At 37.5% G+C, this 16520-nt stretch overlaps 1 protein-coding gene across 8 annotated transcripts in view; it reads left to right on the top strand.

The window, feature by feature from the left end:
- Positions 1–16520, top strand: part of LOC117406027 (phospholipid-transporting ATPase IH) — a 72514-nt gene that overhangs the window by 19590 nt on the left and 36404 nt on the right. For all 8 annotated transcript variants that reach the window (XM_059029912.1, XM_059029911.1, XM_059029910.1 and 5 more), the window contains exons 2-5: positions 10846–10968; positions 13500–13589; positions 13873–13953; positions 16098–16205. In XM_059029912.1, the coding sequence (XP_058885895.1) occupies positions 10846–10968; positions 13500–13589; positions 13873–13953; positions 16098–16205 (402 nt within the window). The remainder of the gene's footprint in view (positions 1–10845; positions 10969–13499; positions 13590–13872; positions 13954–16097; positions 16206–16520) is intronic.

The raw sequence follows: 16520 nt of genomic DNA, 5'->3' as shown, positions 1-16520 counted from the left end.
CTTATCTAAAGTCAATCTGTTCCCCTATCCTTACGAGATAGTCGACTCCGAAAAGAGTTTACTGGCAAGCCTCTGACCACATGCACATAATGCGAAAACATCCAATCTCCAATCCCAATACTAATAGCACTAATACCTATGCTGAGGACAGGGTGCTTACTGTAGGGGATGTCATTTAACATCTCTTTTTTGTTTACCTGTACCAGCTGTGGGTTACTGTCCTGAATCTGATCAAGCAGATACTCACTGATCAAAGTGTTCTCATACTGTGGAGTTACAACAGCATCAGCCACTTCAGTGGTTTCCACTTTCACACACACACACACATCCTGTAGGCTCTGAGGTCGAGAGGGACATGCATTTACATCGAGCCTCCTTCGGCCCCACGACTGCCTTCAGTCCTGTCAGCTACGGATACTTGGCCCAGCAGGGTCTTGCTGTTTGTTTTGGTTTTTGGGAGGGTCTTGAGCTATTTGTCAGGTCCCCAGACTCTGCCCATATTGAAATCGAGGGCTATAGGGGACCACCATAAACTACATTCAACATGGACCCTTCTCTTTCTACACATCGTTTTTTTTTTTGTTTTGTTTTGTTTTTCAAAACTCCCTACTTCACTTGCCGAACCCAGTTTCTTGTAGGATATTGTTTTCTTTACACCAGCCCACAACACCTTACCGCAGTCTCATCAATAGATCCTTTCCAATCAACAAGTTTTCATCCTTGTCCCTACATTTCATCTTGTAAGCCCTAGTTATTTCTACACCTGGGTTGGAAAAAGGGGAGTATTTCTTTATTAACTCCTGACATAATTTCTCAAAGTTATTTTGTGTTCCCTCTGGTAAAGTATTTACCCAAGCAGAATGCAGTAACCTTTGTTTAAGAAAAAATGACTTTTGCTCCTCTTCTACAATTCCAGCCAATTTAATAAAACCTCTAGTTGTAGCGATGAAGTCTTCTATATGATTACCCTTTTTTGTCAGGTCAAACTGTGGAACTTTTACAGTCATGCTTAACAGTTTACTGAATGTCATTTTAGACCCTAACTCTGTTCTGTGTGTGTCTCTTTTGTTCGGAAAGCCAGGTGCATTCGGGTGCTGGTCTCATGGAGACAGCACTGACAACTCAGGCTTCAAGGAAATGCATGCGCATGGATTAGGGAGTGGTTAACATGTAGAAAACAGAAATTATTGATTGGAGGAGAAACCTTGAAATGGAGCAAGGTAACCAGTGGCGTACCACTGGGATAAGTATTAGGTCCTCTGCTCTTCCTAATCTACATTAATGACTTAGATTCTGGTATACTAAGCAAACTTGCTAAATTTGCAGACGACACAAAAATAGGAGTGGCAAACACAGTAGCAGCAGCAAAGGTCATTCAAAATGATCTAGACAGCATTCGAAAATGGGCACACATGGCAAATTACATGGCAAATTAATAAAGAAAAGTGTAAGGTACTGCACGCAGGCAATAAAAAATGTCCATAATAAATACCATATGGGAGATACTGAAATTGAAGAAGGAATCTATGAAAAAGATCTAGGAGTTTATGTTGACTCAGAAATGTCTTCATCAAGACAATGTGGGGAAGCTACAAAAACGGCCAAAAACTGCTAAGATATGTAGTGAAAAGTGTTGAAATTTAAATCAAAGGAAGTAATGTTAAAACTTTACAATGCATTAGTAAGACTTCATCTAGAATATTGTTTTCAGTTCTGGTCACCTCGCTACAAAAAGGATATTGCTGTCACAATTTCACACAAGGTACCAACATAGTGTTGCAATGCAACATATCTGGTGTTATATGGCAAAAACTTTACTCAAGTAACATAGGCCTAATGTGTGTGTGCGTGCGTGCGTGCGTGCGCGTGCGCGTGTGTGCGTGCGTGCGTGCGTGTGCGTGCGTGTGTGCGCATGTATACACAGTAGGTAGCTAATGGTGGCTATTCAGTGACTGCCAAAACAGTAATATATTACAGGTTAAAATGATAAATATAAGAAGTCTAATTTGCAAGGACAGCATACGTACAGTTTTAGAAGTTTGTATGAGACAGCGTCTTCATTAGCCTAATGCTGACCAATTATCCAAATGGAATAAAGGTTAACCTTGGTACATTGGCTTAGGCTGTGGCTCTAATACTGTTACTGATCATGCTTGATGGCCACTATGAAGTTGTTAAATGTTCTCTCGGAGGTGAACTGGCTACCTTTCCTTAGGATAAAAAAAAAATATCCAAAGGGACCAGATGTGGCCAGTCGGTACAATAAAGAAGCTTTCGTTGCAGAGGCAATAGGCACAGATGTATGGCAGGTGCCTCAATACACTGATGTATTACTTTTGGACAAGCAGAAGATATACCGTACACAGAACCGCTTCGGAACAAGTGTTGAACATGTTTTGGTGTAAAAAGTATTGTGAAGGAAAACCTGTTTCTCACGTACCCAAAACATGATCTCAAACACAATGTTTGTTTTGTTTATAACAGATCAGCCATAAAGGTGAATGTGCTTAACCAGCTACTATTCAGGTGCTGTATCATGTTCGGTGCAAAGTGAACTTAAGTACGTGCAGCACAAGAAAAAGAAAAGCCCATTGTCTAAATGATGGATCAATATGTGTGCATCAGTCGCCAGTGTCTTTATTTTCTGTCAGTGTAAACAGTTTACAAATGGACTCTACAGGTGTGGAATTATTTACGACATGATGGTCTCTTTGGTATTGATTCACAGGAAAGTCATTGAACAAGGAGCTTCAGGTTGGAAATTAAAAAACAGGTGCTTATAATACATTCATTCAAGGTATATATTTTGTTAAACGTACCAAATAAAAAAATGATGGATTTTATTTTTATTCACAACATGTACTACAGTATAAGAATATAGTACAGACAGTGTCGTAACCAGAGCTGACATTCTACCGGGGTCAAGCTATAGCTGGCAGTATTTATATGACTGCTTGGTGTTTACTATTCAACCTCCAAATCTATGTTACAACCAACAGAGAAAATTAAGGAGTCTTTTGTATTTTACCAGAATTTTTACATGAGCATCAGAATTGATGATGAAAGAAAACAACCGAGGACACGACCTCGGTGTCCTCATAGCTAGTGACGGCCATGAGTATAGATATTACTAACACTAATATCAAATTGTTTCTGATAGAAGAACCTCTTGCCAACATATCTGTCTTCTTTATCCATAGAATACAGCGACAGCACTCACTGTAATTGATAATGACAACAGGTTTGCTTTGCCAGCATCCATTGTACATTTCGACAGATTTATATTTCTTTCTTTATTGCTCTTAAGCTGGAGCCATTGAAAAGGTTTTTTTGGCAAATTAGGGAAAAATCTGTATCAGTTCCTCTATTTTCTTCATCTAGGGCTGTGACAGTTTTTCAGTTTGTTTAAGCCATGCCTAATTTATCACCGTTCCCCTCAGACATCTGGATGCAGTGATTGCTCTTATCTTCCAGAGCCATTATTAGCCATATACAGGTGGAGTGCGCAGACCTCTTCAGTGTCATTATTTCTATCTCTGTGCTGACACAGATTTGTGGCTTAATATGTCCAGAATGAAATAGTGGGTGCTGGGATGGAGAGTTAGAATCTTTTCTTGGTGTTTAAGAAGAAAACATTGGATGGTGTAGTTTCATCGGAGTTAATACAGCAGAACTTTGCTGTATTATCAGTCAAAAAAATGTAAAAGTCAAAGCTTTATTACAATAAATGAGCTGCCAGTTAAATGGATGCCAAGAGTAAAACATGCGTACTTTGTTTTAAGATGATGCAGACAGGGATACATTTTCTATATTGGAAGTTATTTTATAAAGCAACACATCAACATTTTAAAGGTGTCATTTTCTTACTGTATACTACCAACAAGAAAAATATGATTTTGAAAAAAGGTTTTATTCAACCATTTTTCTTATCTGTGTAGAATCATATATTGCCATTTTAAAGCACATTATGTTTTCAAGACTGAACTGCAAAGCAAACAGGACTGAACAGTACAGTACACTTGTGTTACAAAGAACAATTAATAGGTTTTACATTTAATAAAATTGTATACCATAAAAAAATATTCATAGGAAAGTCATAACCACCGGTACAAGAGAGTAGCATACAAATACTGTTACACTAGCAATTTCTGAAAATCATACACCGAAATTAATTTGATCATAGTATTGGAATTATAGACATACATTTTTTGGGGGTGGAATTAATTTCCAACATCCATGCAGTTGTTCTGCAATGACAACATATTGATGATACTTAGGATACCGCTGCACTTGTGGGATGGATGGCTCATTTAAAATATGTGCAGGCATTTGAAGAGGGAATGATTATCCTTTCAGGGATACCTGCTAAATAAGCAAGGCACCGAAGCAGGGTTAAACAGGCACCCCTGTACCACCCCTGTCTGCCCCAAGCCTTGTTAGAGGATTGTGCATTTGACAATCAGCTTTTGCCACCAACTTAATTATATTACACAAAAACAGCTGAGCCAGAAAATTCCAGAGCGTTCATGAAATCTAATCTTTATCTTCCTGTGTGCCTGCCACAGTTGGTAACTTTGACCTATTTCTCATATGGCATTTTATATAAAATATTCATTCATTGTTCACGCAGTGGCACTGGGTCAGTTGTCACATGATGTAAATTTGCAATTAAGAATGGGTGCTGAGACTAGTGTGAGGGGAAGGAATCACAATACTACATGTGGGCAGATGGCTTAAGCTCCTCTTAAGTCATGTGATCATTTTAAAACTCATGAATTGTGTAGTTCTAGGCCATATGGTTAGCTTTCCCAGGAGAAACAAAAGAATGGTGGTGTACAGTAATATTATCAACTGAAAGACATGATGTAACTGGAAAGCAGACTGTAAAAAGCAGGATGTTACTATAAAAAGCATAATACAAAACTGCAACATTGGTTAATGCAAGGCAGAAGTATTGATCTCCTTGCTCATAGGGGAAAAGGTCTGGCCTTGTGTCTATAAATTGACTTTAATGGGATTGTTAACGTTTCTGATGCAGCCAGCTTTACATTTACAGGATAATTATGAAGAATAATAGCGGGCATATCTTTATATAATAATGATAGTTTAGTGTGTTCAAGAAATGCACCAGCACAATTGGAACTGTAATTTAATTGCATTCAACAGCAGTTGCCATTGCTGTTGATAAGTCGACACAATTTGATTTCTTACAACTTTCCACCTACCTAATAAGCTGCCCCCACTCGTGTAGGTTAAGCATTTGAAACAAGAAAATAAGGATAGATACTTTGATGGTTCATGACAGCAGTTTCTAGAGATTGATTTGTGAAAGCCCAGTTTGTGGTCCCCTCTCCCATATTACCGTGCTGTGAGTTATTCTGTCAATGCCCCACTGTGCTGTTTTTACCAGCTCTACAGTTTGGACGCACCCTAGCAAAGTATGTGTGCAGTTACAAAATAAAACATATATGTAATAGCTACAGGGAGATAATTGCTTTCAAAGTATGCACTTGCATTTGGAGTCCAAAGGAAGTCTGTTCAGTGCACTACAGTGCAGAATGTGCACGGGCCTGGCAAAAGGGTCTCTTCTGGAGTCTGTGGGGGAAACAGGAAGTGAGTCAAGATTTGTATTGTAAGAACAATAATGATGGCACCTTCTCAGTGTTTCAGCATTTAACTTTGGAGTTACGCCTTAGGTAAGGCACCAGTCTTAAAGGAGCACTAAAATGGTGACTAGTAATAAAAAAGGGGGACTTCCATCTGTAGACTTGCAACAAGGGAAGCTATATAAAGAGGAGCCTCATTATTCCTGCTAAGATGATATTCACAGTAACAGGCGGAAGTGTTAGGTACGTGGGTCGTCACTGAATAATAATGAGGCAGACAGAGCATTGAGTGTTGAGATGCCGCACAGGCGCGCAGATTTTATTCAACACACACACATGTGCTGGCACTAGGGTACCAGCAATATTAGCCCTAGTGTCAAATTTAATAAAGAAAACAAAACAGCTAAAAATAAAAGTTTGTCACACAAGGCGAGCAGTAGCCTCATTAAAAGAGAAGACCCGCTCCAGGAACCTACTACACTACGACAACCCCCTTACTGTTTGGGATCCACATGCCCTAAACTAACCTACTGCTGTTGCTCCCGAAGTCCTGGACTCCCAGCGACTGCGGGTCGTTGTGATGGTCCTGGCTGAGCAGCTTTCACAGGCACCCTTTTGCAGTTGAAGGGTTCCGTAGTAGTTATCCTGCAGAGTGGACACTCTCCTCCAGGATGTAAACAAAGTGCCCATCTGTATAGCAATTCGGTGCGGTCCCCTCAAGCTGTGACACAGACGCCCTTTGAGCTGCGTGCAGCCAATTCAGACCTCCCAGTCAGCTCAGCGCTGGGCCAGTCTAACTGTTCAATTGGTTGCCTAGCAACGCATCTATCTGTCTGTCCATTCATCCGTACGTACGTCTATGTCACACTTACATTTTGCATATGTCTGGATAATCACATCAAATTTTCCATAAACATGCTAAACCTTATACTATTCTGTAACTACTGCAGATATATTTCATGGTCGTCAACTTTTTCATAATACTAATGACTTCACAGCTGTGGTGGGGGATGTATGTTGCTAACATTCTTGTTTAACAAGGCTTTGCTGTTTCTACTGTATCCTTGGTTGTACCTGCTGATGTGAGCATGTGGTTGGTGCTGTCTTGCACGCTAGAATGATGGGAATGTTTTACTTCAAAATGCTCATTTTAAATCCTGATGTGAAGGGTGACCTACTCCTGCTTATTTCACTGTGAAATGTAGCCCAATGTAAATGTTGTAGATCATAAGATAATGATGACAGTTTTGCTGTAGGCTGATGAGATCTGTAAATACAAACCAAAATGCTTTCTGTATTGTGTATTGACAGTTCAGTCTCTTTGGAAAGCTAGAACTTAAAGCAGTAGTGGCCTCTGCCTGGTGTTTTCCTACCAAGTCGGGCACAATGGAAACGATTCCCCTTACTCTTTGGTTGTTCTTAAAATAGAGTAAGTTCAAAGGGAGGTTAATCAATTATTACATTTATAAGTAATGAGTACCATTACGTTTTAAATAATTGACTATGTTACTTTCTTTAATTATTCTTAATATTTGACAAGAAGTACTAGGGTATAACTTCTTAGGAAGATTAATTTGTATTGTCATTTGGCACTTGCTCCATGACCCCACTGTAAAATGAGACAGTATGTGTATGTGTATATGTATATGGGTTTTGATTGTTTAAAAAAACAAAATAATCTAGGGGCTTATATAATATAAGTAATTGAATTATTGACCAATTCAAATGCAACACGTGATTTATTTTTGACTGGTCTATAAAACAGTCAGTTAGGTATAAGGTCTATCATGTCTGATTTCATTACTCTTTAAATCCATATCTTCTTGATAGATGAATGGTCTTGCATAACCTTTTTTTTGTGGTACTATAGTATACCGTATGTTGGGTTAAGGAATGCTAAACCTGTAAAGTGACTGAGCTTAACAATTAACCCTAGAGCCAGATTTAAAACTGGGGCACAGCAGTGTTTGAAGTAGGCCCGTGTACAGTAATACATTACTGTCAATACTGATTAGCCATGAGATGGGACATCTTTGGAACAGTCTTCACAGTTTAGGCAATTTGTTACAAATTCTTACTTAAGATAAAAACAATCAAATAAATTGACAAACTGTTGCTGCTGCAGTCGCAGGTCCTTGTACTGTACTGTATAGAAATATTTGATGTTCTTCACAGAGAAATGGTGCCGTGGAGCCTTGTGCACTCTAAGCGGATAGGATTACAGCCGATTTTCAGGGATTCAGTGATGCCAAACTATATTATACCAGCTGTTAGTGTTCTGAATCCCTAAACCGCTCTGCTGTACTGCAGCACGTTACAGAGAAGCATTGGCTTTTGTTAGCGCCTCTTACTACTGCACTGTAGTTGAAGAAGTGCATTGTTTAGGGTTGTCTGGGTAAAAATAAAGGTTTTTTTTTTGTTTGTTTTGTTTTTTACAATACAATTATGCATTGTCTATTAGAAATGAAGGACTGGGTTACTGTGCATGCACATTTAAATGAGTTGTTGTTTTCAGTTCTGATGTCACAGCTGTAATACAGTATGTGTCATTGTCACACGGCTAGCTGAGTGGTGTGACGTCAGAACCAGGAAGTGAATACACAGAGAACAGATGAGGTGAAATGATGACAGCGCTGTTGCGCGGTTTATTATAAATAAAAGGTTTAAACAAACAGAAGACAGGACACGGCACTTTACGCCAAAATAAAGAGACAAACAAAACGGACTAACACTTAACAAACTGTGCACGGACAGACACACAAACACGGTGAGTAAATAAACAAACAAGTATCGTGCTGGTCCTACCAGCACGCGATAGCAATTGTTACCTTTTTACTTTTTAACTAGTTCGCCTCCTTTCTCTCCCGTTCACTACTCACCGAACACCCAACCCCGAGTGAGTGAAACGTGCACCTATATATACTGTTGTGCTGGGATTCAATTACTAATTAATTATTCACTTGAATCCCAGCACGTGAATTAATTTTGTGCAATCTCGTGCTCGCATATTAATTACTTTAAATGCACGTGAAGTGATGTGCAATCCCGTGCCTAAATCCAGTTATACATTTTAAATAACTCGTGCTGCACACACCCATTTATATCCCGTGCAGCCAACTACAGCACACCAACATTAAAACAACGCACGCAACATACAGAAATGCACACAGGGGCGGGGCACATTGCCACAGTCATGCATGGCAGTCGTTGCTTGCTCATTTCACTCATTACCTGTGGGACACATTTATTCACCTGTCTGGTTCTTTATTTATTTATTTATTATGCAGAGAGGGAAAAAGGATCCTGCTTGTTTAAGTTTAGTAAATGTCTTTAAAATGTACCAGGAAGAACTAATCAATCTGTTGTGTGGGAAACTAAATTGAGATTAATGTCTTGTTTAAAGGGTCAGTACGTTGCCTTTCTAGTACTGGCCATACCTGCTCTTAACTGTACAGCCAGCATAGTGTAAAAAATCGAATTCTCACATGAGGATGTAGTGCAAGCAACATGCAGGCAATGAGGCAATTAGAAGGATTTATCTAAGCAGGTTCAATGCCACGTACAGGTACATGAAGAGAAATATCTAGGCTAATCACTCTTTATGTATAAATTATATAAAACAAATGTAATAATCTGCTGCTGTGTATCATCACCGCAGTTCCCATGTTCTTCTATAAATATTATTTAAATAAGTGCTTTCCATTCACTTTCTTAAATGAATTGAATACAAAGTGAATTCATTTTCTGTAAATACCCTGTCATGTTCTTGCAGTGTGCTTAACAAATAGAACATAAAATAAGAACATTGTAGAAGCAGGTACAGTGCTTGTGGTCATTTTCAATTAACTCAAAGTCATAAACCCTGAGCGATGTACTGTAGTGTGTGTATTTAGCCTCCCTGCCTCGAGCAGAGCTGGTGACAACATTCAACAGTCGTGATTGCGATTATGTCAGGATATGAACATTTGTACGAAATTAACTGCAGCATAGGCACAGAGGTTGGAGACAGTCAGTTCTTGAAATCCTCAGAACCTTTTCTATAGCTGAGCTGTGTGGACCAGTGGTAGACTAAATACTGGAGCAGATAAATAAATAAACTAGTAAAAAAAAAAATAAAAAAAAAAAAATCAAATCACATACAGGAAGATTCCTTAAATGAAAAGGTTTTTTTGTTTTATTTTATTTTGTTTCTAATTTCTGTATGTGATTTAATTGGGAAGTCAAACCACTACTCAGTGCTATAAATCCAGACACAGACTCTCGCTAAGATACTGTAGCAAATAATTGCCTGTTAATACGGACCCAGATCTGCCCTACAAATATAAAATGTTTGCAACGAATATTAGCTACACATCAAAAGTACCTCCAGGCTACTTTCTTGTGACACTTGGAGATGGTCTACTTCTGACAAGTCTAAATGAGCTCCATTTTATATGAAAATGAATGCTAACCGCTTACAGTACTGAGGTAATATATGGCACTGCCTGGCTAAAAATATCATTTGAAAAAGTTATAGTCCATATTCTAGACATACATAATAGTGTCTGAGCTCTAATGTGAAGATCTGAAGAAACCATCCAATAATTGTACCTTATACAAATGCTTGCACATGTGTACTGTACTGTAGATGTAATGTTTCTTAAAATGTGCACATTCATATATTCAAATACACACATACACCGTGGTATGCTTGAAGTAATTGTGTTAAAGGTGGATATAATAGCCTGTTATTTAAAGGTATAATTAGATAAGTTCCCTTTTCAGCCTACTTGTGTTTTAATGATTTGCTTAAAAGTTTAAGGGTCAGCTGTAATCCTCTCAGTTGTTGGCAATGTTGTATGCTTCATTGTAAGGTAATTTTCAGTTAGCTGCTTGAAGCAGTATGTGAAGTATATTTTTGGGCAACATGTCATTACATGTGTAAAATAAGTAGCTCTTTAATACTGCAAAGCTCATTAAAGCGATATTGATTTGAAGAAGCCTGGGTATTAAGAATGTGGCTATGAGCAGAAATAGAAGATTGACTGTCACATTAGATTATTATATATTTTTTTCAGTTTTTATATTATTATACAGTAGGAAACAAATGTGGTTGCTCTGGAACAATATTTTTTTTTTTAAAAGAAGTCTCTGAGCACATTACTGACAGAGCTGGCTTCAGCGAGGCATGCAGCTTTGCAATGGCTGTGGGAGCAGGCAGTGCCGTTCACTAAACTGAGGTGACGTTTTTGTGTTGCAGTGTGCCGGAGAAGAGAATTGGGTGGACAGTCGGACAATATACATTGGGCACCGGGAACCCCCTTCAGGCACAGATGCTTACATACCACAGAGATATCCAGACAACAGGATTGTTTCTTCAAAGGTAAGGAGGATCACAGGTATTTTGAACATATATCAGTAAATACATTGACCTGATACCTGACCTCCCTTTCCCCCATCAATCAGTAATTGAATCAATTTAACATGGGATCAGACAAATCCTTTTTACTGCACCAAACAATTATGGAATCATATTGCAGTAGTTCTTATCTCTCTTAATATTCCCTTTTCAGAAGTAGTGTTGTTCAATCCCATGAATATTTTACAGGCGGCTGTAATTATATATTTCTCAAAAAGTCATTAGCCTATGTAAGTCAAGGTAATTTATTATTTGCTATTGAAATTGTCTTTGGGGGTCCCCTGTGGTTCAGCTAGTAAAAGCTCTGTTTGGAATTCAGGGTGAGTCATGCATCCCACTCATGCCATGTTGCTGTTCTGACTGGGAATCCCTAGAGTGCTGCATCAGCCTTTGAGCCTCTGCAGAGTTAAGGAGGAAACATCTGATGGTGCCAGTTATGTTGCTAATGTCTAGTGATTATTTAATTCAGTTATAAAGTTATTTATGGAAATGGAAACCAAGCTAGTTTTTGACAATGTAAGTGACATTTAATTTTTAGAAAATCTGTTCATCTGCAGTTTTAGTAAGCAGTAAGAATTGGATTGGAGAATCAAATAGTGTCAAGTTGCAGGCAATTCTGTCTTTAAGGATGTACCATAGTATTGTTTACTAAACAATGAAGGCCATACTTTACGTTCTGTCCTATTATTCTGAGGTAAATATAGAGTTCTTCATTAGAGATATTATAATAAACAATAAACACTGAACTGCGTAAATATATCGGGTATGAAATGTGCAGCCTAGGCCTGATGTATATCATATATGAAAGAAAATATTAATACCACCAGTACCTAATTCATTGATAATGTTTGTTACAAAATTGATATTCTCTAATATCTCAAATAAATAAACTCTTCAAAAAATAAATGTGGTAAAGGGGGCGTCAACAAAACAAAACATTGCTCGCGATACGTAACATTTACCTTGCAAGTTGGGCCAGTGTTTGGAACATGCAAAGCGTTTTGGAGTGACGTACTGTACGTGCATCTATATCCCGATTCTGACTCGCTTGCCAAATCTGAAGCAGCACTTTGTTGACTGTTTTTTTTTTATGCTAATCCCACACACCACTTGCCATTTCAGAAACTGTTGCGCAATTTCTGGCAAGGTGGTAAATCAGTACAAGGCAAAACACGTTGTGATACGTATTTCTAATATCTGTCAACTACAGGTACTGCATATAATTTATGGCAGACACAGACATGGATTTTTGCCTTTGAATTCATGTGCAGCAGTCTTTGTTCGAATATTCAGATATTTCTGTGCACTAAACAAAATATTACTCCATACTGCTGTTTTCACGTCACACTACTAAAGTCTTCTCTCATTGATCAATTAATGAGCACTGACACAAAGCGAAATGGGCAGAGATTTGTGATGCATGCCAAAATGAAATCTGATCAGAATGAAAGCTCGGCCAATCAGCATGCAGTGATTAAACTGATGTTAATGCTGGCCAATAGCAGCTAACAGAAACTGAAGGTGTATGAGGAATCAGAATGCAAGCAGCATGAACTTCGCTGAATGAAAGCACAGTTCAAAACCCAGCTGGTGGCTGCATTTGAGAAATGTTGCTCTAGATCTTCATAAAAGCAAAATAAATTTAAGAGGAGAAAACTTTCTCCAGCTTCATTATTTGAACAGCTGCGCTCTCTGCATAACAGTTCTATTTGTAAGGGATGTTTATCATCCACCCAAGTCTAGCAGTTAGTTTGACTATACTACCATTTAGTGAATGATTTAGAAGTAGAGGTGGGGGAAGGCCGGTTAATTAATTTGGTTGTCTACATAATCTCTTATGTGCTGTAGAGGCAATTAAGCCTGGTTATATAAAAATAAAGCAATAGATACATTTCATTCAGTGGTGTTTTTATTGTTATTAATGCCATAGTTCAGTTGCCAGCCTCTGGAATTACATGTTATACTAGTTTTGTAAAATTAAGTCACCCTCAGGGCCTCTCTGAAAATTAGGCTGTCTGAGTAAGCAATATCCAGATTAAACCCAGTAATACATTAAATGCTGTCCATGTAGCAGTCAATAACATAAAATACAAGTGAAAAACATACACAGGTATGGTAGATAGCTGGTTCAAGCATTCAGTGTATCAGTGTGTTTCAGTAGATTTGGGAATGTTTCTTGGCGGAGTACACTAAAGTTCAGTGCACTTTTCTTCAGGTCAGGCTTTATTAAGCATGTGTAGGCTGTCTAGTTTGCCTCCGGGACTCTTGTCAAAGTGGAAAATGTCAATGCATTGGCAGCATGCATTGCAAGCCTCTAAACAAATGTTTTAACTTCAGCCAAGAGCTAGAAAATCACTCATTTAGAATTGTACTCTGCAAAAACAGATTGAACATTCCAGTTGGTTTGAAAATATCTATATTGGTATATGTAAAGTTTCATTATCTTGCAAGTTTATAGTAACCAATCTTTTTTTTTTCCTTTTTTTTCTTTCTAGTACACTTTTTGGAACTTTGTACCCAAAAACTTGTTTGAACAGTTCAGAAGAATTGCCAATTTTTATTTCCTAATCATTTTTCTAGTACAGGTAAGGTATACAGTAATCTTTTTTGTATTATTTTATTATTTTAGCTTTAAGTTCATATAAAGGATGTAAGCAGTACCTAATTTGCTCTATGTCATATTACTCTTAAAACAATGTGTTTTGTGATGTTATAAAATGTGATTATGGGACACTGCACCTTTTTAATATTATTACTTTTTTTGTTGAAGTTCCTCTATTTTGAAACAGTGTTATTTTTTCACTGTAAAGTATCACATTTTTTTACACTAATAATTATTATGCAATCTTTTTTTTCTTATAATTTCAGTTAATAATTGATACCCCAACCAGTCCAATTACAAGCGGACTACCACTTTTCTTTGTAATCACAGTAACAGCTGTTAAACAGGTGAGTCAAAGCAGAGATGTTGGGGTGTTCTTCGTGATGAACTGAAAGGGGAGCACTGCTGTGCAAGAGAAAGGCACATTTCCACACACCTCTCCTCTAGTATCTTGCAATAATTTGAAACATTCCATATCTGTTACTGATAGTGCTGTGTTTGACATCCCTGCCTTCAGGGACAAAATGATTCAGTGGAATCAGATGGTTCAATATGAAAAGAAAATGGTTTGGCACAGCAGCAGCAGAGCCAGGTGATTGTGTTTCAGCAGTCTGAGAGCCCAGGTTATAAATAACTCACTCATGCCTTTGATACTGGTGGGTTTCAGGGATTCAATCGAGAGGGAAGCTAGGGAAGTTTTTTCACAAACTAATAAAGATTCTTTCTTTCTTTCTTTCTTTCTCTCTTTCATACTTCATAAACAGCTCTGTTCTCTTCTCTTACTGGAGAGTATGTCAGAGAGAACATCTTCATATAGAAATACCCTTATAACAACAAAAATGATGCATCTTGTTGTGTGCAGGTTACATTACAATATGCTGAATGACTCGTGCACTAACGAGCCAGTGAAATGTTTTTTTATACTGTTTTGCAATTGTTTGGGACAAACAACATTGTTAAAATTCATACTTTAGGAAAGAATACATGGATTTAAGTAAACCTTTGCATGTATCGTCACAGCAGATCACTTGCTTGAAAGCGGTTGCTGCTCCATTGAACTCTCTTAGGGAAAGTCACAGGACAGCTAGCATACTGATTGCACAATAGAAAAAGCATGTAAAGAGTTGTGAGGAATGTGTGGTTCGTTTCTGTGTTCCAGTGTTCTGCAGTATTGTGATAGACTCCTATTATGCAGATATGACTGGAACAAGCTTATTTCAAAGCCATGAAGCAATGGGCTATGTCTTGTGAATTTCAAATTATCCTGAAGTATTCATTATATTGACACTTGCATTAGCTTAAGCTGAAGCGGCAGTACTGTAAATATATAGCTCACAGCAGAGGAAGTGGCCAACAGAGTGAAATAGCGGGAAAATAAAATACTTATCAAAGACAATTCCTTTGGTTAGAATTTACAAAAAGATGGGTTCTATTTTACTGATCTAAACAGAGGTAGATCTAAATACTGCTCCCCTACATTATATTAATGATTAAGTAAATAATTTTAGTACATTTCAGTAACTCAGCCTTGGGGGAAACGCCTGCAGATACAGGGTTAAAGAGAGATGGTATTAAAATCCACCACTGTTTAGATAATTTAAATAGACCCCAATACAGTATATTGGAATTTAAGAATAACACTGTATACAAATATGATACAAAAACATCCAAACATTTGATCATATATTTGAGGGATAATGACATTACTGTGGCATGTTGCAAGATAATAACGTAACAGAGTCATTATTTGAAAGAGGGAGTTTCATTATTACTGAGGAATGCGCCACAGCAATGTTGTTATCAGTGTTCTACCAGAACTGTTTAAACATATTTATTTCTTTACCTCTGTCTGTAATAATCATTGTAGTCCACTGAAAGAGTTTACTGTTTGGGAGAAGGGCTCGATCATCCCTGGTAAGCGTTTCATCAAGAAGCAGTGGTTTTAGAACAGGTGTTAATTAGTGTCCTTTTTTTCCTTTATTGAGTAATATCAGAATGGCTGACCTAACAGTCATATAAATAGTAGTCAAAATATGAATAATGATATTAATAAACAAAACTGTGATAAAGTAAAACTATATATGTAATGCAAGGAGTATTTGTTGCATTAATATTTCTCAAATCGTATTCATAACTTGTGACAAGGTGTTTCGTCAATTGGTTTAGCCTGTGGTGAAGCTGTCAGGTTTCAACACAGATCAACATTTTAACACCTGTGCAAAGACAAGATCTAGTAAGCATCTTCTGAGGAAGCATCTTTTTGTTTTTATCTTTAATAGCTTGGAGCATCAGTGTAAACGTATGTCATCTTGCACAGCGATCAGCTAAGAGCCCAAAGCCACCTTTCTGTGTGATGCGTACAGTCAAGCTTTGTAGGAGCTTTGATTGTTCAAACAGATATTGTACCCAAAGAATTAAAAATAAATAAATAAATAAATAAATAAATGTATCCAAATGCATCTTGGTCTGTGCTGATTCCACTATTTTCCAGGGCTATGAAGACTGGCTCAGACACAAAGCAGACAATGCAGTGAACCAGTGTCCTGTCCACATCATTCAGCATGGCAAAGTGGTGAGGAAACAAAGCAGGAGATTACGGGTGAGTAGTACTTAAAATTAGAGAGATGGTCACACACCAATGCCAATCAAGTGTAGCTGTTTGAATTTGTGTATTATGTTTATATTACTTGAAAATGTATGCTGCCCCCTGGGCCTTACTTCTTTATTGTTAATATTATTATTATTATTATTATTATTATTATTATTATTATTATTATTATTATTATTATTATTATTATTATTATTTATTTCTTAGCAGACACCATTATCCAGAGTGACTTACAATTGTTACAAGATATCACATTATTTTTACAGTTACCCATTTATACAGTTGGGTTTTTACTGGAGCAATCTA

The sequence above is a fragment of the Acipenser ruthenus genome, chromosome 9, assembly GCF_902713425.1.
Source record: "Acipenser ruthenus chromosome 9, fAciRut3.2 maternal haplotype, whole genome shotgun sequence".
Lineage (NCBI taxonomy): Eukaryota > Metazoa > Chordata > Actinopteri > Acipenseriformes > Acipenseridae > Acipenser > Acipenser ruthenus.
The sequence above is the reverse complement of the archived record's forward strand: the minus strand, read 5'-3'. Positions and strand labels throughout refer to the sequence as shown.